Raw genomic sequence first — 26,662 nt, 5'->3', positions numbered from 1 at the left:
TTGACGTTGTACTCACCGGTCTGATGAAAAGCCCTTAATGTGATGATGTTAGTTATTAGTGTGATGGTGTTAGCAGAGCTAGCTCTCCGGCCGTGAACTCTGACCGTGAACGTTGATGACGTATCATGTCGTCATCGCGTCTCCTCTGTCGTCATCACGCCGCTCTGCCCTCTAGCGGCCGCTGACTCTCCTGCAGCAGCTGCTGTTTCATCCTCTCTCAGTTTATCAGGACTCTTTCATCTGACTTTACTCTGTAACGGGTGCGACTTGAAATGTAGTGAAATACTTTACTTGTAATAAATAGTAATATTTAGTTAAAGTAATTTACAGTTTTTCTCGATTGTTTACACACATTTTCTGAAAGCATGCCTCATACTCTCAGAACTCTACACACAAATCAAAAAACACACACACAATGGGCAAAACCCCGCAATTCTCCTGCAAAATGAAACTTTACATTCAAAACAATGTTATTTCTTCTCAAAATGGTATTTTGTTTTCAAATGACACACACAAACCATCATATGAATAGACATTTATAAGAACCAGTTGAACACTGATGTGCTCAATGTAAAACACTATGATGAATGGAAAACACTTCTTCTCCATTCATCATAATGACTTAGGCCTTTTTTTTGTTCAGTGTTACACTTACTACAGACAGTACATACATAAGTGTGTTGTAAAATATTTTAGAATATTGTTTTTATACTCAGAACACACAAATACACGGTAACAAATATATTTTATTTTCCCCACAAAAACAATGTACACAGTGTACATCCCAACCAACACAAAGTTGCACATACAGTGGTCTACATACAAAACAACAGAAGAATTTACTGTATACAGTTACAGTAAAAAAAATGAAAAAAAAAACTATGCTGCATCCTCTCTTCTGTTTCGGTCTGACCACAGCACCTCATCCACATCACAAGCAATGTTTGCCCTGGCCAAGCAGCGGGGGAAATATCGCTTAGCATGTCGAATCCAGCCATGAAAAGCATCAACTGATTGCTAATTGTTACACTGTGTGACAGGTGTTTGCCCATGTGATGAGTCAGTGTGCATAGTAGGGCAATTGACTTTAGAATTTTGAATGACAGTGTGTTCCTTTTGAAAACGAGATTTTCTTCATGAAAATTGTGCCAAATGCAGAGAATTGTGTGTAGTGTTTTGAAAAAAGTGTGTTTTAGAACTGCAATTTGAGTGTAAAGCAGGAATTGTGCTTGTAGTTTAGCAGAATTGGTTCAGGGGGTTGGTGCATGAGTTACATGTTGTGGTCATTGTGTGTCAAGTACCAGTATTTGTGTGTAAACAATTGAGAAAAACTGTAATTTAAAAGTAAAATTAGTAAAATTTTCAGTACAAAAACACAAAAAAATTACTTTATTATTGTAACGAGAGTAAATTGTTACCTCCACCCCTGCGTAAAATGTACTTATATATTGATGATTTAAATGTAGTTTACAATAATATTTGTAGATTTGTTCTGAGGTGTCCTTATCGCACACATCATTGTTTTATGTATGATACAATTAACTGGCTACCACTTCACTCATTCAGATAATCATATTCACTTAGACATGTTCAACAACCTTTTTTTTTATCGTTCCTAGAATTCTTAAAGAAGTTGGGAGACATCAGACTGGAATAATTTACCCAGTTTACTCAGATCAATTACTTCTTTGCTAACTTATATTAAATCTACTTGTTGTTGATTGTATTTTCCTTTGTTTTCAGTTTATGAACTCACTATTTTGACATGATGTTATTTTATTATTATTTTCATCATTATTTTTATGTTATGTTGGTGTGGTTTGGGATGGGCTGGAGGGAGAGCCTTTGTGTATGTCCTTGTTGATGTTACTATGTTTCTGTAATTATTATTTATGTGCTTAAATGTTTGTTAACTTCTATGTTTTGTGCCCCCTTGAAAACATGGTGCATCTCAAGGGGTTTATCCTCTAATACATTTTGAAATTGAAAATTCTGATGCGCTGAAATCAAGAAAACAGCAAACAAAAGACACATTAAATGTCTGTAATGACGCGTGTTCTGAGCTGAATGCTCTTCATCAAGCAGCACTGAAGGGTAATGAAGAAAGACCCTTCATCTTTTCCCCTCCCTGTTTTTCTTTCTTCTTTTATTTTAATTCTAATATAAAATATATCTCTTCAGCACTGAACTCAAAACACTTCGTCAATGTTACATTACTTATGTTTGGCTTTCTCTCTTCTGCTGTTTAACTTTGTGCATCAGAAGCTTCAATAAATATCTTAATTTTTGCAGGCAAAGACTTTCACATCAGTTAAACTTTTGAAGATTTTCCCCTGAATTTAGGTAAACGGCAACAGACCTTCATGCTCATCAGTCATTATGTGTAAAAACGTGTTTCTTTTTCCTCACTTTAAGCCTGTCGTACCCAAAAAACCAAAGAGGTCAGTGCCGGTGTCTTCGTCCATGGACAGAGAGTCGCACAGAGAAACCGGTCGTGTCTCTGCCGTCACACCGCTGAGCAGGGAGGCCAGTGACATCATGCCCACGCCGACGGTTAGGAAGACGGACGTCAGGACGGAGACTCAGCCCAACGGGTCAGAGGTCACCACCACCATCGTGGAGTTCACAGATCAGGTTAGTTTCACAGATGGAAAAAGAATATTAGAGCTGAAGTATTTCTACCAACAAGTCACACAATTAATTTATGTGTTTCAGGATCACGGCATCACCGGCCTGAGTGAAGTTTCTTACTCTACGAGACCGAGTGTTTCCCCGGTGAGTACAAACAGAGGGACCGCTCCAATTTTAGTTTGACCTGCAGCACTCTCCTTCCTGCTCTCTCGGGTTAAAACCTACTTACTGCACAAAGACGTGAATATATGAATATGTGTCTGACTGGATGTCCTAAAATATCAAAACAAAATGACTTATAATCTGTCAAGTTTATTTCATTTAAAAAGCAAACAGGTTTTGCACCAAAGTGTTTCACAGAGACACATACAACAATAGAGACACATGTTCATAGATGTGGAAATAAAACAAGATTCTTAAAATAGAATATGTGTGCGTGTGTTGACAGTATTTGCTAATGCCGCCAGCTGTTCTGCTTTCTCAGGTGCATATGAGCAGTCTTGGAAGAGAGGGGTCAGGGTCGCCCATCCTCGTCACTGAAAATGTTACCTCGGCAACCACTCACGTCAGCAAGGTAGGGAAGCTTAAAGGGGAACTATGCCCATTTTCTAAATTTGTACATGTTATTCCCATGGTCGAAAAAAATATTACCAAACATGAACAACTCTCTAACAAATCCAAAAACTAGAGCGCTAAAAATCTAATTTGTGATATCATCAAGTATGAAGTTGAACTGCTCCATAGACAGTGAATTGGGAAGATGTTCTGCTATGACCCGGCTCTGAAGACCATTAGAAAATGGGAGATATGTTGCATTCGGTCTAAAAGAGTTTACATATTAAAGCAAACTGGGTGTGGTGCATGAGCGGAGGATGTGTGTTGTAAAAGTGCATCGAAGTAAAAGTAATGAACGAAGGTAACATAACCAAAACCAAACCAGAAGCAGAAGCAGGCGCCTGGAGGGGAGACGCAGACAGAGAAGTGTCAGAGCTGCAGCTGAGGCTTCAGTAGAGTTTTAACACCGGGCCCAGGTGTTCAAGATCACTCCAATCAACCAGCTGCAAAGCAGAAACAGACGCAGGTTAGGCCTAGTTCACGCTACACGACTTAAGCCCTGAGTTTCTGCTCACTGACAGTTTTTGGAGCTCTCCCCGACAAAAGCCCCAGATCAAAGGCAAGTCGGCATTGGCTCGCCGCTCGCATATGGGCGCTCGAGCGTCATGTGTAAGCTGCTCTCATGGTAAACTTCACAGAGTTGGATGCTTGATGGGCTGCCACTAGACACAAGGCACCTGATTGGACGAACGCTTTCCCTCGTGGGATGCTGCTCCTATAGCTTTCAAACCGGAACCAACATGGCGGCTCGTTTGGAAACTTTCTTCTCTTATATTATGAAAATAGTTCCCCGAAATGTGTTTCTTAAAACATTTGAGACGAGAAATAATCCATGCAGTTGATGAATCTGTCTTTATTTTAGATCGGCAACGTTTAGTTTAGAAGTTTCTAGGGAGTTTCCAGAGGCGGCGAGTAGCACCGCATGCCCCTGATTTCCATAAAGTAGCCTATAGACTCCAACTTTATGCAAATGAGGAGCAGGCGACGTGGCGGTCCGTCTCTCGAATTGCGCCGCCACGCAACCAGAATGCATTGCACGGCTGCTTATATAGACAATGAATGGGGACGCGTGGAAAGGATGTAGTCTGTGGACTCCGAATCTCACATTTTGGATGCAGCTGAATTCTTAATTTAGGTGGTGTTCCCCTTTAAGTAGAACTTACAAAGTGCACAATTTAATGTATGATTATGATAAAGTGGGTTTTGCGACATGAATCCAGTTGAATGTGTGGCTCTATGAAAAGATAAAGCCGTTTGTGTGTTATTGCAGACGGTGAAAGGAGGATATTCAGAGACCAGGATCGAGAAGAGGATCATCATCACAGGAGACGATGATGTCGACCAGGAACAGGTGAGCTGGTTAAAAGAACCATATGCATGGTGGGTACTGACTGTTAGTTTTGGGGGTTGTAGTTTTTGGGACATTTGTAGATGTTGGATCTTTGCAGTACATTTCTAATTGTGTAATCTGATTATTAAATATGTTGGTTTTGGAACTATTTATAACCTGTATTTATGGAAACCTTCCTTTAAATCCTTTAAATTAAAAAATGCCAAAAAGTCCTAAATTCTTGCACACATATATTTCAGACATTGAACAAATACGTTATATTTATTATATAAATATACAATACAAACAAGTGAATAAATAAGATATGCAAACAAAATCAACTGTTAATATCAATAATATGGCGATTATCTTTTTAAATTTATTTACACTATAAAATGTAAAAAAAAAGAAACAAAAAAGAAAGATATTCATATTGCAATAATATTACAATATATCTGACAATAGAAATCCTCACATTTGAGAGGCTGAAACTAGACCATGTTTGGCATTTTTTCACTATTTTTGCTTGAAAAATGTAGCTCTATTTGCAAACATAAAAAACCTCTGAAATCACCTCTTTCCTAGTGTGGAAAAATCTTTTGTCTTTCTACTGAAATTGTGTTGAATTTCAATTCTCTTCTATTAATGAATAAGAAATATAACTGGGAAACAGTCTTGAGCCATAAAACACAGAAATCCACAAAAAATCTTTACAAAAAAATTACACATTTGTTCCTGAGATTGATTTTATAGTATAATATTTATCACTCTTTTCCCTCGCAGGCTCTGGCTATTGCAATACAGGAAGCCAAGCAGCAGCATCCAGACATGCAGGTGACCAAGGCAGTCGTTGTCAGGGAAACAGAATCGTCCACTGAGGATCGACACGGCGCATCAGAGGTACGGCTGCCATCTTGACTCCCAAACGATAATATCTGGCCAGGATTTGGCCTCACAGCCCTCCTTTTGAGATGAAGGGATTAAAGGGTGACTATCTCTTCTTTTTCATCACCTGCAGTCCTGATTCGCTGAGACGAGAGCACCCCCCTTTGGACCGAAAGTGTCAGTGCCCGACCTGAAATTGCCACCCACCATCCCTGCTGATAGACTACTGCCAGTGGCGCTCAAACAGGAGCTTCTTGTAACACCTTCACAAACAGACAAAGCTGAATCAACCTTTGAAATCCTTACGTTTTTATTTTCACTATTGAGATCATTCATGTTCAGCAGAGTGATTTGGCTGAAAAACAACAACAACAACATAAACATCACTCTTGGTCCTTTATTGGTCGACAATATGCCACCAGAACTCCAGGAACAAATTAAAGAGATTTGATCCAAATCCAACTAAATTCCCTGCAAAACCTCTCAGGGACTCTATATTCTTCCTCAAAGGTCAAAGTGCACTCGTTCACACTGTGGAATAATCCGAGGCCATGTGCCGTGCTGGTGCCCCTCCCACGCAGAAAGTATCATTTTGGAAAATAGGAAATAATCGTGCACCTAGGAGTGCTTTTTACATGTCTGTGCTGCTGTACTGAATAACAAGAAATATCAGATTCCTGCTGGAAAAAAAAAAAAAAAAACTGCTGTAAAACCTACTGTGTGTGTGTGTGTGCTTACACTTAATAATTAAAATAATCCATTACATGTAGCTCCAGTACTGTTTTAGAAGCAGGGTTTAGTGAGAGCAGAGCAAATCCTACTTTTAGTTTTCTCTCTTGCGTATCCAGTCTAATGAACAGATGAGCTTTGTCCCTCCTCCCGTCACGCAGCTGTGCACACGCACTGAGCAGGATGGATCATCCTCTAGGTGGTGTTTTTATTCAAAGTCTGGGCTAAGTCTGATCACTGTACTTCCCCTCTCTCTGTCTCACCTTAAAGATGTATTTGACCCTGACGGGGTGAGGTGCTGCATCATGATTGATTGGAGAATTTCTGCGTATGCGTGTGTGAACATTAGGAGCTGTTAGTACACACAAATAGTACCCGTTGTATTTATTCAAATGATGGCGATGTAGTTTCTGAGCATGCTGATGTTTCAGAATGAGCCCAGTTTCTCTCCTCACCCAGCCTTTAGATATGCTTTTCAGCTGGATATAACACAGTTACGGTACATAGAGTAGGCTCACACACCCTTGTCCACGTCACAGAGCGGGGCCGCTGCATCAGTAAAAAAAAAATAGTATTTGAGATAATGTTTGCATGATAATTTCTTGCATTGCTGGATTATAATTGAGTAATGTGGATATAAGAAGGATGGAGCGTGATGATATAAGATATAAAGGCCGACTTATTCGCAATCTGAAGCCAAATCTGAGCTCTGAAGGAAATTAAGCTTCCTGACAGGAAATGAAGAGTATTCATCAGAGCACACAACACGTTGTTTATCCAACGACAGCACGGTGGCTACACAGTATCTTCCTTCAGTCACAACCCTTTAACAGTTTCATCTAATTCAAGCCACTGCTGCTGTTATATATCTTTATTTGACACATCGCTTTACTTTTAATCTCTCCGTAAAGAAACAGGAAGTTGTGGTGACTGATATTTTTTTCACGGCTATTTATCGTGCAACACATCATCTTTCGACGTGCTCTGCAGAAACGGTGTTATGCATCAGAGCCCTCCCGATACTCTTTCACGCAAACTACAGTGTTATAAATAAATAAATTAACTATACGGTAGGAGCAGAATCTTTGAACTTTTAGTTTTTGTGTGATTTGGTACATGAATGTTAGAGGGATGCCAAAGGCATGTAGTGTGCCAATTAAGGTAGCAGTCTAAATTGTACAAACTCTGATTTTATATGAAACTATTTGTATGAACGAGCTACTTTTAATTACACACGGTGCCAGAAAGTCAAAATGCATAAACTTGACATGGCAAGGTTTCCCTTTAATTACGGTGTCTTTAACATCACCTGCAAAAAAAATTCCATCTCCTTGCAAAAGTCACATTTTATATACAAATTCAATTGACAAAAAACACAATGTTAAAACTGTCATGTCAGGTTTATGGGGGTTCAACTTTGGCTTTCAGACACTAAACTTTACCGTCAGCGTTCACATGTGTGGTGTAATTGTTGTATTTCATATTTTGGTTCCAGATCCTTTAAAGTGGTGATTAATCATGGATGTGGGTGTCAAACTGGAAGGTGGAAAAAAAAAAAATGCAGCCGTGCATACCTTGTACTATATATTTGGTGCCGTTTGGTGGATTGTGAAGATGTAAAGTAGTTAATGGACCTTGGGCTCGATGTACACTAGGGGGCACCAGTTACCAAAAAGAAGAGGCTTTTGCAACGACGTAGAGCAGCTGAAAAAATCCTTCTCACCGTTCTTCACTAGAATTATCCAAATCGTCCTTGGATCAAACCTGTGAGGTCAAACTTACCTTCCTCTGTCCAGAAGAGGCCGGCTCCCGTTGGATGTGTGACAACTAACAACCAGACTGTGATGAATCAGAGACATTTGGCCGCGGCTGAGACACCTGCTGCCGAAGTCTGATTGGACGACCTCTGGCTGACCCTGAAACCTCTCCTCTTTCTGTACAGAGCCATCCTCCTCTTCCTCCTCCTCCTCCTCCTCCTCCTCTGCTCTCCGTTGCTTGGTGCCATGTCTTTGCTCTACATTGTACTTGCATTCCTTTGAAAATGAATAAAGAAGAAAGAAAAAGAGAACAAGATGAGAGAGGGAATCCCTCTGTTTGATCTCTTCCATTATCTGTTTGTCTTTATTACAGCTGGAGTCCTCGAGGCCCATAAACGATGAAGAAAGTGCAGCTGATGCTGTATTTTCCAATTATGAAAAAATAACGCAGTAGGGTTTGTTAAGGAAAATTAATCTATTAATACACTTGAAAAGCCAAGTGTATTAATGCAATTGTTGCTCATCTATTGCTGAATTTAGGTTGTTTGTAAGCAGGGGACACAGTTATTAATACAAATCCTCAAAAGAGCTTTAGTTTCTCAGATACCCGAGGTAGAACAAAACAACCATGTTTTTTCATCATTTTGAGAATGATAAATATTTTATACAGCAAAAAGTAATGAATATAATCAATATATTGACTAAACCCATAGGCGAAAAACCACTCTGAAGATAGTGTTGGGTTGGTTGGATTTAGTTCAAATTTGCACTAACAGGGCTGATATCTGCCCTATTCCTCAAACCAATATGATAATCAAATATGTGTATTTATTATAAAACTAGAGCCGAGAGGCTTTTAAATACAAAGTTATCAGAGGTGGAAATTACACTACATTTTAGAAGAAAGTTACTTTTACTTAAGGTAACATACACCGATCAGCCATAACATTAAGACCACTGACAGGTGAAGTGAATAACATGGATTATCTCGTTACCATGGCACCTGGCAGTGGGGGGGATATATTAGACAGCACGTGAACATTTTGAGTTGGAAGCAGAAAAATGGGCCAGCGTAAGGATGTGAGCGACTTTGACAAGGGTTATATTGTGCTGGCTAGACGACTGGGTCAGAGCATCTAAAGAACTGCAGCTCTTGTGGGATGTTCCCGGTCTGCAGTGGTCAGGACCGACCAAAAGTGGTCCAAGGAAGGAAAACTGGTGAATGCTGGTTCCGATAGAAAGGTGTCAGAACACACAGTTAGGAGTAGTTTGTTGCGTCAGGTTGCCCGTGCTGTCCTAATGTTATGGCTGATCGGTGTATGATGATATGTTGGCACAGTTCAGGCCGTCACATTGATTAAGAAACTCTGTAGAAAAACAATGAAGGTGGTAAGCAAAGTATAGTAAGCAAAATATGTTAAGTGAGGAGTAAAAAGCATTTTTTCATGTTAACGCCGACAACTCCCAGACCGGACAACGCCGTGGTAGCGAACTGTCAATAACCGTGGTAGCCCCGCCCTAAATGATCCCCTGCTTCATGGCCTATTTGACTCTAAATGGGACCATAATTTACTGAATGAACATCATGCTGTATTGAAGAAGACTAGAAACTAGCGATTGAGACCATAAACTCATGTTTACAGTGTTTACTGAGGTAATAAATCAAGTGAGAAGTAGACTCATTTTCTCATAGACTTCTATACAATCAGAGGAGTCGCCTCCTGCTGGCCGTTAGAAAGAATGCAGGTGTTGCTGCCTGTACTGACCCCAGTTTTATGACTGAGAATCATGGGAGGGGGGGTTGGAAGGGACTGGGAGCTTGAGCGGGCGTGAAAAAGTGGAGGGGTCCCAAACTGCCTTCTGAAAAATGTGGGGGGACATGTCCTCTGTGTCCCCCCCATTAAATTACACCCGTGTTTATAAGCAGAAGTTTGGCGTCTCACAGCTGAGAGAAAAAGTTTGGTACATGTTTACGCCATCTGTATTAAAAATACCACAAACATCATACATTATTTCAATGAAAGGGGAGTTCAATAATGTAGTTACCATGGTGATACTATACCCTGCCCTCTGCTGGGTTTCTGCTCTCCACAACAGATGCTTTTGAAGTTAAACACAGCCCAGTCTTTTTCAGAGGCATTGATGCTGTCCTCCGTGTGAGGGCATGTGGGTGTGAAGATCAGTGCAACAGCACCAAACAAAGCTCAAGGAAGCAACACATTCACAGTTTACAGGTATAGACGTGCAGCTATCGACTGCACTTATGAGCATCTGCTTTCAGACATTGATCAGGAGCATCCATAGAGGGAGAACAGAGAAGAAACGCTGCTCTGTCTCTCACTCACTCGCATGATTTCGAAGGTGTTGAGACACAGTGTGACCATAACCCCGAGCACAGAAATACATTTACAACAAAAGGGCTTAAAGAGATTTAAATTTACATTCTGAAATTGCCAAGAGAAGTCCTGATCTTTAATTGAATGGAATACTGAAGCATGACATCCAAGAAACCCCAAACTTTAAGAATTGAATCGTTCTTGTGAAGAGAAATGGGCTAAAAGGTTTTAGCAGGTCCGAAACACAGCTACAGGAAAGGTTTGGTTCAAGTCAGAACTACAGTTTCTATTAGTTAAATTTTTTTCCACCCCAAACTGTGAATGCTTTTACATTATTGACCACTAAGGGATGTAACTGAAGTTATTCCAGATGTTTGACAAACTTTGTTTTACGTCTGTGAGTCAGATTCGTAGAAGTAGTCGTTGAGATTTATTTGCAGTAATACAAACCGAAAGTTTCATCTTCAACTGTAACCACCTTTTTAAAGGAACAGTGTGTAGGATCTGCTGGTATCTAGCGGTGAGGTTGCAGATTGCAACCAACTGAAGCCTCTCCCGTGTGCCAAGCATGTAGGAGAGCTACGGTGGCCGACATGAAAACGCGAATGGCGCTCTGTAGAGCCAGTTGTTGTAAGAGTAACGTTGGTCATTTGGTGTGTGTGTGTGTACTTGGGAAGTGAGTGGTGAAGCAAGAGAGAGTTATCGACTTCGGCCCAAGCAGGAAAAGTTAAAACAGTGGTTTGTCCGTTCTGGGCTACTGTAGAAACATGGCGGCCGGCTCCGTGAAGAGGACCAGATCAGACTGTGGTTGTAACGGGTAGCTTCTGGGTGTAAATGTCTAACTCTCAGTGAACCTCTCCTGAATAAATAAAGGTGAAAGAAAATACACTAAAGAAAACATAATTATTAATATTATATTCTATTTCTGCCAATAGATCCCTGGCGTAAATGTTACTCACTGTTCTTTTAAAGGGACTCTATATAAGAATCAGAAATTGCTTGTTAATAGTGACATATGTGGCCGTTAAGTCAACGACAGGCAGCATCCTGTTGCTCTCGCTTGTGTTTGCACTACGTAGACGAGAGCGAGCATTGTTGGCGTTAGTGGACTCCATTTTCTAACTGAATATTTGCTGTGGTTGCACACTGTTAGCCCTGTAAGTGGAGCTGAAAATAAAGCTGCTTGCAAGCGTGCATGTTGTCACATCCGTTGGATTTTCCTGGAAAAAATGGCCCGGATTCTTCACATTAAAAGCAGTCTACAGGCTGATAAAGGAAACCCAGAAAGTCACGGAAGGTCTCACTTTTTAGGTTAAGTTACAACCTGGCAATAAAAAATATATAAAAAAATGTTTATTGTTGTAAAAACTTACATACAGTCCCTTTGAAGTGTGACCTTTATGTCAAATTAATAAATTAATTAACTGTGACAGTTTATTCTTGACCTTTGAAAAAAAATCTTACCTCAAAGTCCAGATTTTTTTTTTTCAGAGCAAACTCCATCTGCTGAGGAAGATAATAAGAGCTTTACTTCACATAGCACGGCCTGATGAAGCTCGACCTTTCTGCCTCTTCTGACACCAAAGAAAGAAATGAGGGTAAAATGGCATTATGTTTATTAAAAGCAGGTTGATCCATTCAAACATCCTAAAGCAACGTACACTGACCGATCTCATGCCGAAACAGCAGCTGACGGTAAAAGTACCGTCCCTACTTTGTAAGAAGCTACGTTAGAAAAGTCAGCAATCACTGCCACTTGTACTGTATTACAATGCTCATCATGAGAGACGCAGGAGAAAGGCATGTTTGTTTCTGAGCCCAAAAACACCCAAAAAAGTAACAAATCTCAATGTAGCGGTCAGTTATTCATAAATTATAGCATGAGTGAGCCAAGATACAACGCGGATAAACGGAGGAGGAAAAATAAATAAACCTCTTGATAATAACAACAACATGGAAACTAATCAGAAAACTTAAGGCTCATTTGGGACCTGAGGATTTCATACATACGGTGTACACAACTATGCCGTTGTTACACACTTCTCACGGAGGAGGAGGGGAGGAAGGTAAGACATCAATTAATCAACACAAGTCTGCTGTTTTACAGTGGATGCGATGGGACACGCTGCGTATTCTCACGACGACACAACAGGTGGAACTGAACCACGTCGGCTCAATATACCTTTGGTTACAGTCAGTTTTCATGGCAACTCTGAGGTCTCGATGTAATGTGGCGTAACGTAAAAAGCATGAATAAAATCCAGGCAAAGTTACAAAGGTCCCAAATTGTGGTTTGTCATAAAGCGATGAGGCTTAGCTCCCTGTTTGTGGCAGGGATTAGTAACAGTTGGTTTTCCTTCTTAGACAGTGCAGGAAGTCTTGGCTTCACCCATTTCTCGACTTAAATACGACTTCACTCACATAAATATGAGCTGTGTAACGTCTCTCCTCCAACCTCGGTAAAATCCCAGCATCCAAGAAAAGTCCAGAGGAACACACAATATCCGTTTAACAGAACCTGCACAGTCCCACAGAGAAAAAATATACACGTCATAATGTGTGCATCACACACCTACTGGGCCTCCGAGGTTAAAACCACATGAGAAGATCCACAGGTTGGAAGGGAGCAGAGAAAGAAACATCTTCAAAGAGACTGCAGTCGAGTCACGGTGTCCTTCCTTCTTCCATAAAAAGCAACTTCTGAAAGAGCCAGTTCCTTTTTCAATAACTCCTTCTTTTAGAAAGGTGGAGGAAAAAAGATTCTTCCTCACAAAAGAGATCTTTGTAGAAAGAAGAGGAAGAAAGACGCGGTAGGGAAGAGGGGAAGGGAGCAGGTGGATATGCAGCTGTCAGCCTCTGGTTGTCTCTGACCTGCTGTTTTCTCCTCTTACTGTAACAAGCAGCCGGAGTGCCGGGTTGATGCAGATGTTTGTCATAGTGCCGTCCTGGCTGTGAGGATTAACGCCGCGAGGTTGACCAGGGGAAACGCAGAAGAGTCCGGGGCTGCTCCCGTCGCTATGGAGCCTGAAATACACAAACAGATCAAAATCCAACATCTTCGCTCCTCTGGTGTGTCTAGAAATGTTGCTCTGGAAACACGTCACGTTATTTATTACAGTAAAATAATACACCATTTTCCTGTATGCTGTTTTTTTATTCTTCTGGGGAAGTATGTTTTTATTATTAAGCGGAATAAAAGGAACTATTATGATGACATACTATTAGGGAAAATATCGATTAATTTAATTATATTGACTGATACTGTAATTGCGATATTAGAGGGAATGATAATTGTTACATAATTATTCTCATTTTCATTGAAAGGTACAGTGCAGCCCTACATATTATCATGATGACATACTCTATCTACTTACAATCAGCTTTCATCCACCTTTATTCATTTGTTAGTATTTATTTTATTATAATACCATGCATTTCCTTTTTTTATGATCATGATTTTTATTTTAACAAATTTAAATATATTTTATTTTCCACTCACTTACTTCCTTAACATTATTATTATAATTATTATTATTATTATTATTACTGATATTTTGTACACTGAATTTGTGTTTGTTTGTCTGTTTCTCCTTGCTTTATTTAATTCTATTTATTTATTTTTTCTTCCTTTTATTTATTTAGTATTTATTTATTTTTCTTTCCCCTCACAGAAAAATCTTGTTTTTGGATTTATGAATATGTTATGGCATGTCCTCTGGCTTATTCATTGATACTGTATGATGAAATGATTCTGGATCTTGGAGAACAGAGTAGTGTATGATCTAAGTGAGTCAATAAATATAAGATAAAAACTTGTATGCTGTTTTTTTTATTCTTCTGGGGAACTATGTTTTTTTTTTATTTAGCGGAATAAAGGGAACTATTATGATGACATATTGTCTCACAATCAGCTTCCATCAACCTATTCATTAATTAGTATATATTTTATTTAATATAATTTAATTTTTTATGATCATGATTATTATTGTTTTTACAAATTTCCCTTTATTTTCCACTCACTTACTTACTCACCATTATCAGAATAAATATTATTACTACTATTTTGTCTGTTTGTTTGCCTGTTTCTCCTTGCTTTTATTTTATTTTTCTTCACTTTCTTGCTTTTATTTATTTATCTATTTTTCTTTCCCCGCATATAAATATATTGCTTTTGATTCATGAATATGTTATGGCGTGTCCTCAGGCTTATTTATTAATACTTTATGATGAAATGATTCTGTATCTTGGAGTACAGAGTACATGTATGATCTAAGTGAGTCGATAAATAAAAAGTAAAATAATAAAAAACACAGCATTTTCTTTTATGCAGTTTTCTTATTCTTCTCAGGAAGTATATTTTGTTTGTTTGTTTTTTTCTCCTTGCTTTTATTTTACTTTATTTATTTATTTTTTCTTCCTTTTATTTTTTTATTTTTTTTCCCTCTGCACATAATATTGCTTTTGGATTTATGAATATGTTATGGCATGTTCTCTGGATTATTCATTAATACTGTATGATGAAATGATTCTGTATCCTGGAGAACAGAGTAGATGTATGATCAAAGTGACTGTTTTCTTATTCTTCTGGGGGAGTATGTTTTATTATTAAGAGGAATAAGGGGAACTATTATGATGACATACTGTCTCAAAATCAGCTTTCATCTACCTATTACTCTGTTAGTATTTATTTTATTATAATACAATGCATTTCTTTTTTATGATCATGATTATTTTTACAAATTTCACTTTATTTTCCACTCACTTACTTAACATTATCATTATTATTATTACTAATATTTTGTCTGTTTGTTTGTTTGGCTTTTTCTCCTTGCTTTTATTTTATTTATTTATTTTTTCTTCCTTTTATCTATTTATTTTTCTTTCCCTCTCGCATAAATATATTGCTTTTAGAATTATGAATATGTTATGGTATGTCGTCTGGCTTATTCATAAATACTGTATGATGAAATGATTCTGTATCTTGGAGTACATGTATGATCTAAGTGAGTCGACAAATAAAAAATAAAAATTCTTCTGTGGAAGTATGTTTTTATTATTAAACGGAATAAGGGGGACTATTATGATGACATACTGTCTCACAATCAGCTTTCATCAACCTATTAAATTGTTAATATTTTTTTTATCATAATACAATGCATTTCCTTTTTTATGATCATGATTATTATTTTACAATTTTCAATTTTCTTTCCACTCACTTACATACTTACCATCACCATTTTTATTATTACTAATATTCTGTCTGTTTGTCTTTTTCTTCTTGCTTTTATTTTATTTATTTATTTTTTCTTCCTTTTATTTATTTATTTATTTATTTTTCTTTCCCTGCACATAAATATATTACTTTTGGATTTATGAATATGGAATATTTATCGATAAAGTATGATGAAATTATTCTGTACCTTGGAGTACATGTATGATCTAAGTGAGTCGCTAAATAAAAAGTAAAAAGCAAGCCAATTATAAAATGCATGTGTGTGGTGTGAGTACACGTATATGTCAACAGATGGCACTGGTACGCTGCGCTCCTTTATGGCTTTCAAGGAGTCAGACTGTAGACGTGTGGGCACAGCAGCAGACATAGTTTGACTAAAAGAAATAAAAAATACACTCTTAAACAACCAGCTACTGCGAAATATTCTTCGCATGTCTGAGCCCATTTTGTTATTTGATAATATGTATATTTAAGAGACTGTATTTTTTTTTACAGCCAAGACAACTGTAAACAAAACATTTATCCATAGCTTCAAAGAGAAACGGCTTATTTGAAGACTCACCATTATCTACTAACATTTAATGGGGGGAAAGAATATACCTCATGGAAGTGTCAGAGATAACCAATTTATCTAAAAAGAGCAGCCTGAAAAAGACCACAATGTATTGTAGCTACAGAACATGTTGTGTTCACGGTGCATATCTTAACACTCACACATTGGGTCTTTTTGATTTAGGGAGACAAAAAAAATACTTCCTCATATGCTCGAAACACCAGTGTACGGGTGTTAGACTCATAACTAACTCTTAATCTGTTTTTGCAGTGACTTCTCAGCGCTGTCCCACCTGCTATCTTGGGGATGGTAATCTGGCGGCTGCTGCTGCCCTCCCCTCCCTCGCTGAAGGGTTTGATCTGGATAACGTAGTCCTGGTTGACCGGCAGCGACAGCTCCAAGGAGGTGGTGTTGGTCTCCACCACACTGGGTCGGCCGTGTTTGTCCTGGCTGTACATCACCTGGAAGAAAGCGCAGAGGTGAAGGATGATGACAAATGTGAGGAATGGCAGGAAGCCACTCCAGATACCATGCATCATGTGAGTGGTTTCACAGTGTCCTTGTTGATGCGCTGACAAGAAAATCAGAGCTCTAGCTTGTGTTTCTTTCAGACGGCTCTGTGAGATGTAACGTGCTGCCTCTGAATCTAACAAGGATGAATCTGACTGTAGAATATGTGCACGTGGCTGTGATGGACCACCAGAGGAGAAGGGAGCGGCACAGATAAGGGGAATGTAGAGATGCATCAATCCAGTCGGCTGCAGCTCGACTCTGAACTGTGGATACATCTGCCCGTTTCACCACACAGTAAGCGCCCCGCTCTCAGGAGACCCCTCCAATGTAATGAGAATAACATATTCTAAACGTAGGAGGCTGCAAATTAACGTCTGAACACTATTTTTTAGATCGATAAGCCGAATGGCACTTCAGAGGGATTCATAACCTAAAAATGCAATTTCTGAAGTAATCATTAGAATATGTATTATGCATATGATGCTGCAATGACAAGTCAAATGTCATAATCTGGGATGGTGATAATCAATCTACCGGTAACACGTATATGACTCCCCTCTTGAGAAACAATAGGCAATTTGTGGAGGACTTAATTTAACAAAATGAAATGAATAAGCAGCTACACGTCACACGGTGTGATATGTAGCTGCATATTCATTTATTGTGCTCAAGTGTGATTCACACCACCCCAACTTCAGTATGAAGTAGTTAGAACGTGGCAGCTTACTGCACTTCCAAATTAAATGCAGTTAAAGCTGCAGATGGTAACTTTGAGCAAATGTGATGAAAAGTTATTTTTATAAAACGGTCATTATATCCTGACAGCAGTACAAAATCCTTTTCCTCTGTCTCCTCTTAGTGCTCCTAAAGGCTTTTTCAAGATTCCACCGCGCCAAAAAACAACTAAATCAGAGCCGAGGAGTCTCTCAAGCAGCTGTCAATCACTGCTTGCGAAACTCACGAACTCCGATCAAACTAGGCAGCGCTGATCAAATATGAATTAATATTCTGTTACTGTAATGCCTGTAATGAGAAAGTGTGTGACCCGGCAGCCATGTCGAAAACTGTCGAATCAAAGCTAAGCACTGTCCACCAGCCGGAGAACACTTTCTCATTTTACAGCTAAACAGTCCACTACAAGATGTTTCTGGAAACATTTGAGGAGAGAAATAGGTATTACAGTAACAGAATATTGACTCACATTTGATCAGCGCTGCCTAGTTTGACCGTTTGGTCGGAGTTCACGAGGTTCGTGAGCAGTGATGGACATCTGCTTTAAGGACAGCTACATTATTTGTTTCACAGATTATCTGTCTCATGCACTACTGTCACGATATAGTGAAATATAGTGAAAATGAGATTTATAAAAATAACTGGTAACACCTTATAATAACCATCATTTATTAATGGCAAATTGATAGTTCATTAAACTTAGTAAATAGTTATTTTACTGTTAAAAACAAGGCAAAAGTGAGCATGGCTCACATCCCCGCGCTCGCTGCTTGACCTGTACTAATGTAGGGCATTTTTTGAAAAATGTAAAAAATGTTGGGCACCCTGGACTTCTAACAACCAAAAGGCATAATTACACCACACTGTCAACTATCATACCAAATTTGAAGTTCCTAAGTTAAATAGTTTCAGAGCTCTGCTCCGGAAACGAAAATGTGACACGCGGACGGACGGACGGACACGCGGAGCGCTATATACCCCCGACTATGGGGGTATATACGGGGGTATAATTAGTAAACATTATTAATTATCATTTTGTTGTTTGTTAACAGTAAAATAACTATTAACTAAGTGTAATTAACTATCATTTATAAATGATGGTTATTATAAAGTGTTACCAAATAACTTTTTTTCTATCATACTTGCTCAAAGTTCCAGACTCAAGCTTTAACTCCACGGTGAGAAGTTCAGCTGCTTCCTCACTTATCAGCAAAATCAGTGTACTGTATTCATAAATAAGTGCAGCCAAAACTGGCAAAGAAAAAAAGTGCTCTCATATGGAGTAAATGGAGCAAGTGACAGTCTGTCATTCTCTGTTATTCTATAAAACCACTCAGTCGTCGGAGCTGCAGCCAGTCCGGTTTAACTAGTGTAAAAGTTTCCCTGCGTCGTACCTTATATCCTGTGACTTCTGACTCGTTCTCCAGAGCGTGGACTTGGTCCCACTTCAGGATGACCTTGGAGTTGGAAGTGTTCCACATGATTTTGACCGGGGCTTGACTTGGCGCTGGAGGAGGACAAAGAGGAGGAAGAGGAGGAGGGAGAAAAAAACACAAACCCCCCCTCGGTCGATAAACTGTAAAGTCCAGAATCAACTCAGCATGAAGGAGATTTTCTCATTACCAGTTTATCATGCCACTGTTAGGAGAGAGCAGGAATATATGTGTGTGTGTGGGAGTGAGTGTGTACGGCTGTGATATATTAAACCTGTGATATATCGTATGTATATTATTAGCCTATATGAACATAAGGTGCTACTCATCTGTCAGAGCCCTGTGGGGTTTTTAAATGCCACGGAGGTTATTGCTTCGATGAGTGTTGTTTGAATCTTGGACGCACACGTGTACGCTCACTGACACGCTGGTGACGTATAGGAAGAAAAGTGTGAAACAACATAAAGAGGTAACGTTTATAGGAAATGTCTCAGCAGGGAACATCTCATCATTCTCTCTAGCGAGGCCTGCGTGTCAAATCGCACAAAATGATCGTAAATTAAACTGGCATTTACATCACAGATTTGCCGCGTCTATCAAGTGACAGGAGTAATACATGAGTCATGACGTCCCTCAGTTTCACACTCATCGGTGCAAGAAGTTTCCTGTGTTGTTTAACTCTGCAATGGGAATTTTTCTATACCGTCTCGTATGAACCTCCGCGGGGTAAATGTGCATCGGTACATCCTGCATGAATCATCACCGTCCTGCATTATTATAAACTATAGTGACCTGATTATGGGTCATCCAGCCTCGCTCCTTCTTCCTCTCCTCACAGTTCTCATGCATTAGCTCCATGTTGTCAAGACGTGTAGTTGATGCAGCTGCTTCGACATACAGTACGTCGAAGTTTGCTTTTCTAAAATCAATATTTTCCCCAGCCATCGTAGCGTGTTTTTGCGCAGCAGAAAAACAACGTGGAGAGCATCCAGACGAGCCGACGCATGGGACGGTACCGAGGAAGGGTGGTGAGAACGAGGGTGCTGTGATTGAGAGAGCGAATCATCTACCAGCTATTCTGTTAGAAAACAGGGGCGAAACTGGTTGTTTACTAATGTGTGATGTTATGCAGTCCAAAGGGGCGTATCGGCATGGGAACCATACGTTAAGATTACCAAAGCAACTGTGAACTAAAAACAAAAGTCCTCTCTCCAGGTTACATGGTGGAGAGGAGGTCATGTTGCTCAGGCTCTATCTGTTTGGCAACGCCTGGAAGCTGCTCGACGTCCTCCTGGATCCATATTCGTATTATATGTATGAATTTTTGTCATATGGATTGTCTATGTTGTATTTTCATTATGTTGTTACTCTGTAGACACGACATCTACTGCACGTCTGTCCGTCCTAGCAGAGGGATCCCTCCTCTGTTGCTCTTCCTGGGGTTTCTTCCATTTATTCTCCCTGTTAAAAGGTTTTTTTTCTGGTTATGTTATTCCTCATCCGATGAGAGCGTCGTACAGTAAAGGACAGAGGATGTCGTATCCTGTACAGATTGTAAAGCCCGCCTCAGGCAGATCTGTGATATTGGGCTATACAAAGAAAATTGACTGTTTCTGTTTTCTGAATCTGACAGGCTATGATATGAGTAAATAATAAAATATTCAACTACAGCAAGTTTTGTCTTTAAGCCTTTTGGGCATTATCTAAAGTAATAATAAGCGTCCAAAGTGATGTAAACCTTCAACTTTTCTTGGGGGGCTGACCTTGAAGGTATAAAGAAAACTATATACGGCGTTGGAGGCTCCGGTTCATTCCTATGAGAGTTGCTCAGTGGCGCATGAAGACAAAATGGCTCGACTGCCGAGTGATAAAGTACCCGGATCATCGGGCCATCTTCCGCATCCACTGGGCCCGTAGAGCAGGCGCGGTAGCATTTCCTTTACCTCCGCCTCCAAGCCCTCGGTCTGGGTCTCATTCACATGAACGGAGGAAGAGAAATAACTCTGGATTTGGCTATTAGTGCAACTTTTACAGTAGTTTACAACTTTTAGGTCCTGATGATTTAAATAAGGGCTATTAGAGTGTTCATACTGAAGAGTTGATTTGCCTCAGACGTCTCTTTCCCAATGTAAGTCTGTGAGAAAAAATATTTTTGGGGCCCAATGGCATCATGTGACGGACATCGTTTGGCCACTACGAAAATTAGCTTCAAAGCCCGGCGCTCTTACTTGGGGGAGGACGCCCAAACCCCCCGCCACACCCCATACCCCAATGGCTGCACAGCACCTAAGCCCTCTAAAAACATGGATGACGTGCAACAAGGGTCCCCCGGCTGGGACTCCAATCGTGGGCGTGGTAGTTAAATAAATAAAACGGTTAACGGATAAACAAGAATCCTCCACGTGGTTCCTTTAAGGTGCTCCTGTGCGGTGAATATTTCCTATTTTCACATTAATTACCAAATGGACGATGCACCACAGTCAGTCCCCACCCTCCAGTATACTGAGAGTCCTTACGTGGTTTCTTGGTGGTGACATTGACTACGATGCTCTGTGGACCCACTCCGGCTCTGTTATAGGCCCGCAGGGACATGTAATAGGTACTTCTGCCCTCCAGGTCCCTGATGAGGACTGAAGTCTTATTCCCCACCGTCCTGATCACGGTGGCTGTGTCCTGCTTCTTCCTCTCACCCCAGTACTGCAACTAAACACACACAACAAACACACAGATTATACTTAATCAGCTCCCATCGTTCCGTCTGTAACTGCACTACTGTGGGCCTGAATCCTGGAGGGCTTCACGGCGCTCATACACTGCATGAATAATTATATAGACACCAATACAAAAAGGTCATCGTATCGTTATCCAATATATAATGCCACTGCTTATAGCTGTTGGCACTGTCCACTACATTAGTACAATCCCTATTATGTGGGCATGTGTTGGTTCTGACCTCGTAGCCCAGTATGCGTCTACGGTTGTTGCTCCAGGCTAGCGGCTTCCAGGTGACCTCCACCTCCGACGCTGATACGCTCTTCGCCCTCAGCCTCCCCGGAGCTCTGCTGGGCTCTGAAAGGTACACGGGATAGTCAGGATGAGGAAGAGGAGGAGGACACGGATTCACTACACCCACGTCTAAGGAATGACTTATTGAATGTACTGTGTGAGGAGGAGGGAGTCCTGGAAAGACAACGTTACAGACCCTGAAAACTGTCGTCCAAATCTTCTCTGTAACAATAAATATTCATCAATAAATGTACAATAATTTAGTTCAGAAAAGAAACACCCTTCGTTATAATTTATTAAGAGTTTACTAGTCATAATCTCATCTGATCTACCTCATCAGACTATCTGGGTGTGGATTGATCAGATTAGATTGACAGTGCTGTCTCTCCACAGCAGCAAACAACTTCAACTGTCTCCAAATGTTGGTTCAATATTGCTGAATCCCAATCGGTGCGTGGAAATGAGTCCAGCCCACCTCGAACCGTTGAGAAGAGCTCAGACAGAAATATGAAATAACCCAAACTGTTCTAACTTTGGCAGAAATGTTGTGTGTTCATGCAGGACCACATCGATCACATTAGAGGGATAGTTCGGGTGTTTTTAAGTGGGGTTGTATGAGGTACTTATCCATAGTCAGTGCATTACCTACAGTAGATGATGGGCGGCACGCCTCCAGTTTGGAGAAACAGACAGGAGGAACCAAAGCAATGTACAGCTGTGGACGGGGCCGGCAACAAAACATATTTTAGCCACCTAAAAAATCGATATCACTTTAAGTGTACGCTATATTCAGATATTTTCACTGGTTTACCTCGCCGTCAGGCAGCTATACAGTCCAACGGGGAACTGAAGCCGTTATCTATGCTCTCACCAAAGACTCGCCACCAGACTCCTCTGAAAAAAGAATCGGTCAAAACTGAGTATGGACCGTGGCTGGTCTTTGTATGGTTAGTTCAGATTCACCAAAGTCACACAAATAGCACAAATTAACTAACGGATCGAGGCAGCAGTAGACCAGCAACCCCCGCGAGGTAAAAGTACAGTTTTTTTTCAATGGAGTCTGGTAGCTTTGGCGAGAGCATAGATGGATACAACGGATACAACTGGATAAAGCGGTGAAAATATTTTAAATATAGCGTACATTTGAAGTGATATTGATTTCTTTTAGGTGGCTAAAATACGTTTTGCTGCCGGCCCCGTCCACAGCAGTACATTGCTTTGATTCTGTGCGTTAACTCCTGTCTGTTTCTCCAAACTGGGGGCGTGCCGACTGTCATCTACTGTAGGTAATACACTGACTATGGATCAGTACCTCATACAAACCCACTTCAAAACACCTGAACTATCCCTTTAAGAAACTGTTTGGGAAAATAAGTTTTCTCAGGGTGTTTGGAAACAGGATTTGTTCACTTTTAGTGACAGTTTGAAATTGACAAGTGTCAACCTGAGAGTTGGTCCATTTGTTTTTCATGCATGGCTTTGCAGAACTCTCTTAATCTCACAATCAACGACTAAAACCAATCTGATCTGTAATTACTGGCACAGTGTAAGTGTTAAGCTAACACATGCGTCGCTGTGTAGTTGTAATGGTACACACCTTCCTCCGCTGAGTAGATGGTGGTCACCGGACTAAAAGGGCCTTCTCCCTTGTTGTTGTAAACCCCGACTTTGACTTGGTAAGGGGAGTAGGGAGGGATGCTCTCGTTCTTGAAGACGTATCTGGAGGCATCCGGGGACGTGACAGCAGCCTGCATCCAGCCCTGCGCCCCGAGTGGGCGGAAAGCCACCACGTAGCCAAAGCCCGGACCGCTCTGCAGCTCCTCGGGAACGGGCTAAGGAGGAATGAGTCAGAAGAATGACTCAAGATGACTGATCTTAAAGATATTAATACCTACAAGAAATGCAGCTATGCACAGATTAGGGCACATAAGGAGGAAAAGTGCTGAGGGCGGTACTGTACTTGCAAGCCTTGCATGAACTTATCACTCTGTCTGCTTAAGAGCTTTTATACTGAGGAGAAATGAAACGGAACGATCCAAACAGAGCTGTAAAGGTATTCTTTATTCTGTTTCAATTTCACATTTAAAGAAATTAACAACTAAAAGTGAAGTCAGAAATATATAAACACTAAGTGTCCATTACTGTTGTGTTTGATATCAATATTAACAGGTTTATATATCGTATATTTCATATTTACATGTCAAATTTGTGTGTTTTTTTTTTTTCAAATGAATATCAACTCCAAACAAAAATGTTACGTATGTAAATACAAGTTTACCTCCCAGGTGATGACCAGCTCTGAACGTCCTCCGCCGCCGCCGTTCACTCTGGCCGGAGTCACTCTGGGAACTAACAGATCAACCACAGCGTTAGAAGAAGTACCAGTCAAGTATCTGTAGTAGTACTCTGTTGCTCACCACTAAATTACCAGAGTTGGAGGTATTTAATTTATTCAATATTTATTGTCAACTTATTTAAGTCCAACATATTCAGGAGTTAGACCTTTCTTAAATTCCTACTTTAAAGAGTACTCCACCGATTTAACGTTACACTGATCTGACGCTGTCGGACTCACGATGGACAAAGATACTGGCCCAATCCCAACGTCTACTCTCGCACATTTCCGTAAGTCCGCATTTCTGCAGACTTTGCCTGAGGGAATTACCCACAATTCAAAGCTTTGTGACGTTATGGTGCCTTCAAATGTGTTCTTGTTTACCGTGTTCACGAAAAGAATCCATATGAACGTCCCCCTCATGTCGTATTGACGACCTCGTGAGTGGAAAGTTTTAAGATTAATCACGATTAAATATTTTAATTGATTGACAGCCCTAGTTCATCCATATAAATGTTTGTGTGTACATGTGTACTTATCTATGGATATGGATATGGATAAAAACTCTATGTGTATGGTTTCTTATTTACGCATTTGGAGTGGGTGATTTAATTGTAAAATGTAAATTGAAATCTCTTTTTAATCCACTCCTTTGACTAGATTTGATTCACGTTGGTTCTGGAACACGTATAGGGTCTATTATGTGTATTTTCTATGCACTGCCCTAAAGCGGGCTTGTTTTCCCCCTCTCTCCACACACTCAGGTGAAACTGTCTGACTAAAGCTGCCAAGCGTCAACATATTTATTGTGTGTTTAATTCATTCATGTGTTGTGCACCCTGAGGAAGAATTCTCTGAAATGCACTGGTACAACGCAGCACTTTGAAGGGATGTAATTGCAGTCCTGAAGTAGGAGTTCTCTGTATATATACAATGGGCATAATTTGCAAACAATTGGTGTCGGTGTTGGCAGCAGAAGAAACGTTAAGGAGCTTCTGATACGTACGCATTTCTTTGGTGCGGGCCTTTTTGGAGGGTTTGCTGGGCTCTCCCGTTCCTATGCTGTTGGTTGCCAGGACTCTGAACTCATAGTCCACCCAGGGACTCAAGTCAACGACGGCGGATGACAGCTGCTTCCCCCCGAGCCGCTCCAGAACTGAGAGACATCACAGAATACCTTTCATCAAAACCCTGCAAAGATCTGCCACTGAAAGTTAGCCAAGCTGGTGATGTGTTATTTACTCTCACTTCATGTGTGGTCTTTGAAACGGATACCAGTCACGTCCCCCCACGATCTTTTTTATATCTACTAACATCACATTTTAAACTCAGACTGTGAGATGAGATGAAACCGGCCTACCGGTGGTGACGGCCTGCCAGCCGAGAGAGAAGGGCGTCCTGGCCTGGATGGTGTAGCTGAGGACGGGGCTGTGGTTGTCCATCCCGGGTCCCCAGGACAGAGAGGCAGTGGTCTCTGTCATCTCAGTCACCTGACAGTCCACAGGAGGACCGGGGGGACCTGGAAGCATAATTAGTCACAGGATGATATAAACTGTAGAGATTAATGAAGACGAGAGGCAGAAGAACGAGTGTGTGGGCCGTAATTAGAGCAGATGTAACAGACTGATTAGAAAGAGAGTTTCAGGACGAGAATAATACCGCCCTCCAATCTGTCCAAACACTGAAAGAACAAAAAAATATAAAAAAACAGGAACAAAACAACACATTGTTATGTTTTTTTTTTTCTTAAGTGCAGTTTATTGTTCTACAATTTAGAACATAAAAAGATCATAACATGCCCTACAGCAGTGGTTTCCCATGTGGCGGTTTGCAAGGTGAATCAGAGAGGTCACGAGACGACCAACAGGATAGGAAGGAAGAAAATACCTGAATATTACTTTCAGCTGTGCATTTCTTTCTCTAATCGTTGCATTTTTTGATAGTTTAACTTCCTCTAAAGATTCAAATATAAAAGTCTAAGGACATTTTCAGGGAAAAATCACAAATCCACAATGAATGAATGTATGTAACCTGTGACGAGGAGTCACAAGTAACCTGACCCGCTAGATGGTTTGTTACACAGAACCATCTGAGAAGCCGTCATTGGATGTTGAGTTTAATTTTACAAACACAGTCAATTTAAGCCCAACCATGTTGTTTTTTCCTAAAATAAAGTGGAGTTGTTGCCTAAATCGTTCCAAAAATGAATTCATTCCGTCGTCCATCAAAATATTATACAGCAACAAGTAGGTCTAGTATTATATTATATGATTTTATTGAGAACCAATCTATTGTAAATTGATTATTTATTATCTGGAATGATTATACCTGGTTTTAGTATTAAACACTATTGTCTTTTATTATCTTTTATTATTTTAAAGAACTACTGTCTCACACTCAACATGTGAATTTAAGCACGTTAATGCATGAGTGTATGTATGATCCATGTTTGATGCGTGTATGTACATTGTGACTTTGGTATGTTGTGTGATGAAATTTCCCTGTGGGACAATGAAGTATATCTTATCTTATCTTAAACGTAAGCAAGTGTTTTTATTTGTATTCACAACATTA

General features: G+C 40.1%; 2 protein-coding genes across 9 annotated transcripts in view; one reads left to right on the top strand and one right to left on the bottom strand.

Moving 5' to 3' along the window:
* si:dkey-178k16.1 (band 4.1-like protein 1) overlaps positions 1-8,261 on the top strand; it is a 59,622-nt gene extending 51,361 nt beyond the window's left edge. For 6 of the 7 annotated variants that reach the window (XM_037772752.1, XM_037772751.1, XM_037772755.1 and 3 more), the window contains 6 exons: positions 2,416-2,634; positions 2,716-2,775; positions 3,116-3,205; positions 4,517-4,597; positions 5,360-5,476; positions 5,595-8,261. In XM_037772752.1, the coding sequence (XP_037628680.1) occupies positions 2,416-2,634; positions 2,716-2,775; positions 3,116-3,205; positions 4,517-4,597; positions 5,360-5,476; positions 5,595-5,600 (573 nt within the window). In that variant the 3' untranslated portion in view covers positions 5,601-8,261. The remainder of the gene's footprint in view (positions 1-2,415; positions 2,635-2,715; positions 2,776-3,115; positions 3,206-4,516; positions 4,598-5,359; positions 5,477-5,594) is intronic. The other variant, XM_037772756.1, reaches the window with a different exon arrangement.
* A 3,621-nt stretch (positions 8,262-11,882) lies between these two features.
* Positions 11,883-26,662, bottom strand: part of cntn3a.1 (contactin 3a, tandem duplicate 1) — a 118,263-nt gene continuing 103,483 nt past the window's right edge. For both annotated transcript variants that reach the window (XM_037772880.1, XM_037772879.1), the window contains exons 15-23: positions 25,449-25,607; positions 25,095-25,244; positions 24,032-24,102; positions 23,351-23,585; positions 21,701-21,816; positions 21,264-21,450; positions 18,709-18,821; positions 16,362-16,530; positions 11,883-13,307 (exon numbers count right to left, since the gene is read on the bottom strand). In XM_037772880.1, the coding sequence (XP_037628808.1) occupies positions 13,216-13,307; positions 16,362-16,530; positions 18,709-18,821; positions 21,264-21,450; positions 21,701-21,816; positions 23,351-23,585; positions 24,032-24,102; positions 25,095-25,244; positions 25,449-25,607 (1,292 nt within the window). In that variant the 3' untranslated portion in view covers positions 11,883-13,215. The remainder of the gene's footprint in view (positions 13,308-16,361; positions 16,531-18,708; positions 18,822-21,263; positions 21,451-21,700; positions 21,817-23,350; positions 23,586-24,031; positions 24,103-25,094; positions 25,245-25,448; positions 25,608-26,662) is intronic.

The sequence above is a fragment of the Sebastes umbrosus genome, chromosome 6, assembly GCF_015220745.1.
Source record: "Sebastes umbrosus isolate fSebUmb1 chromosome 6, fSebUmb1.pri, whole genome shotgun sequence".
NCBI classification, from domain to species: Eukaryota; Metazoa; Chordata; class Actinopteri; order Perciformes; family Sebastidae; genus Sebastes; species Sebastes umbrosus.
The sequence above is the reverse complement of the archived record's forward strand: the minus strand, read 5'-3'. Positions and strand labels throughout refer to the sequence as shown.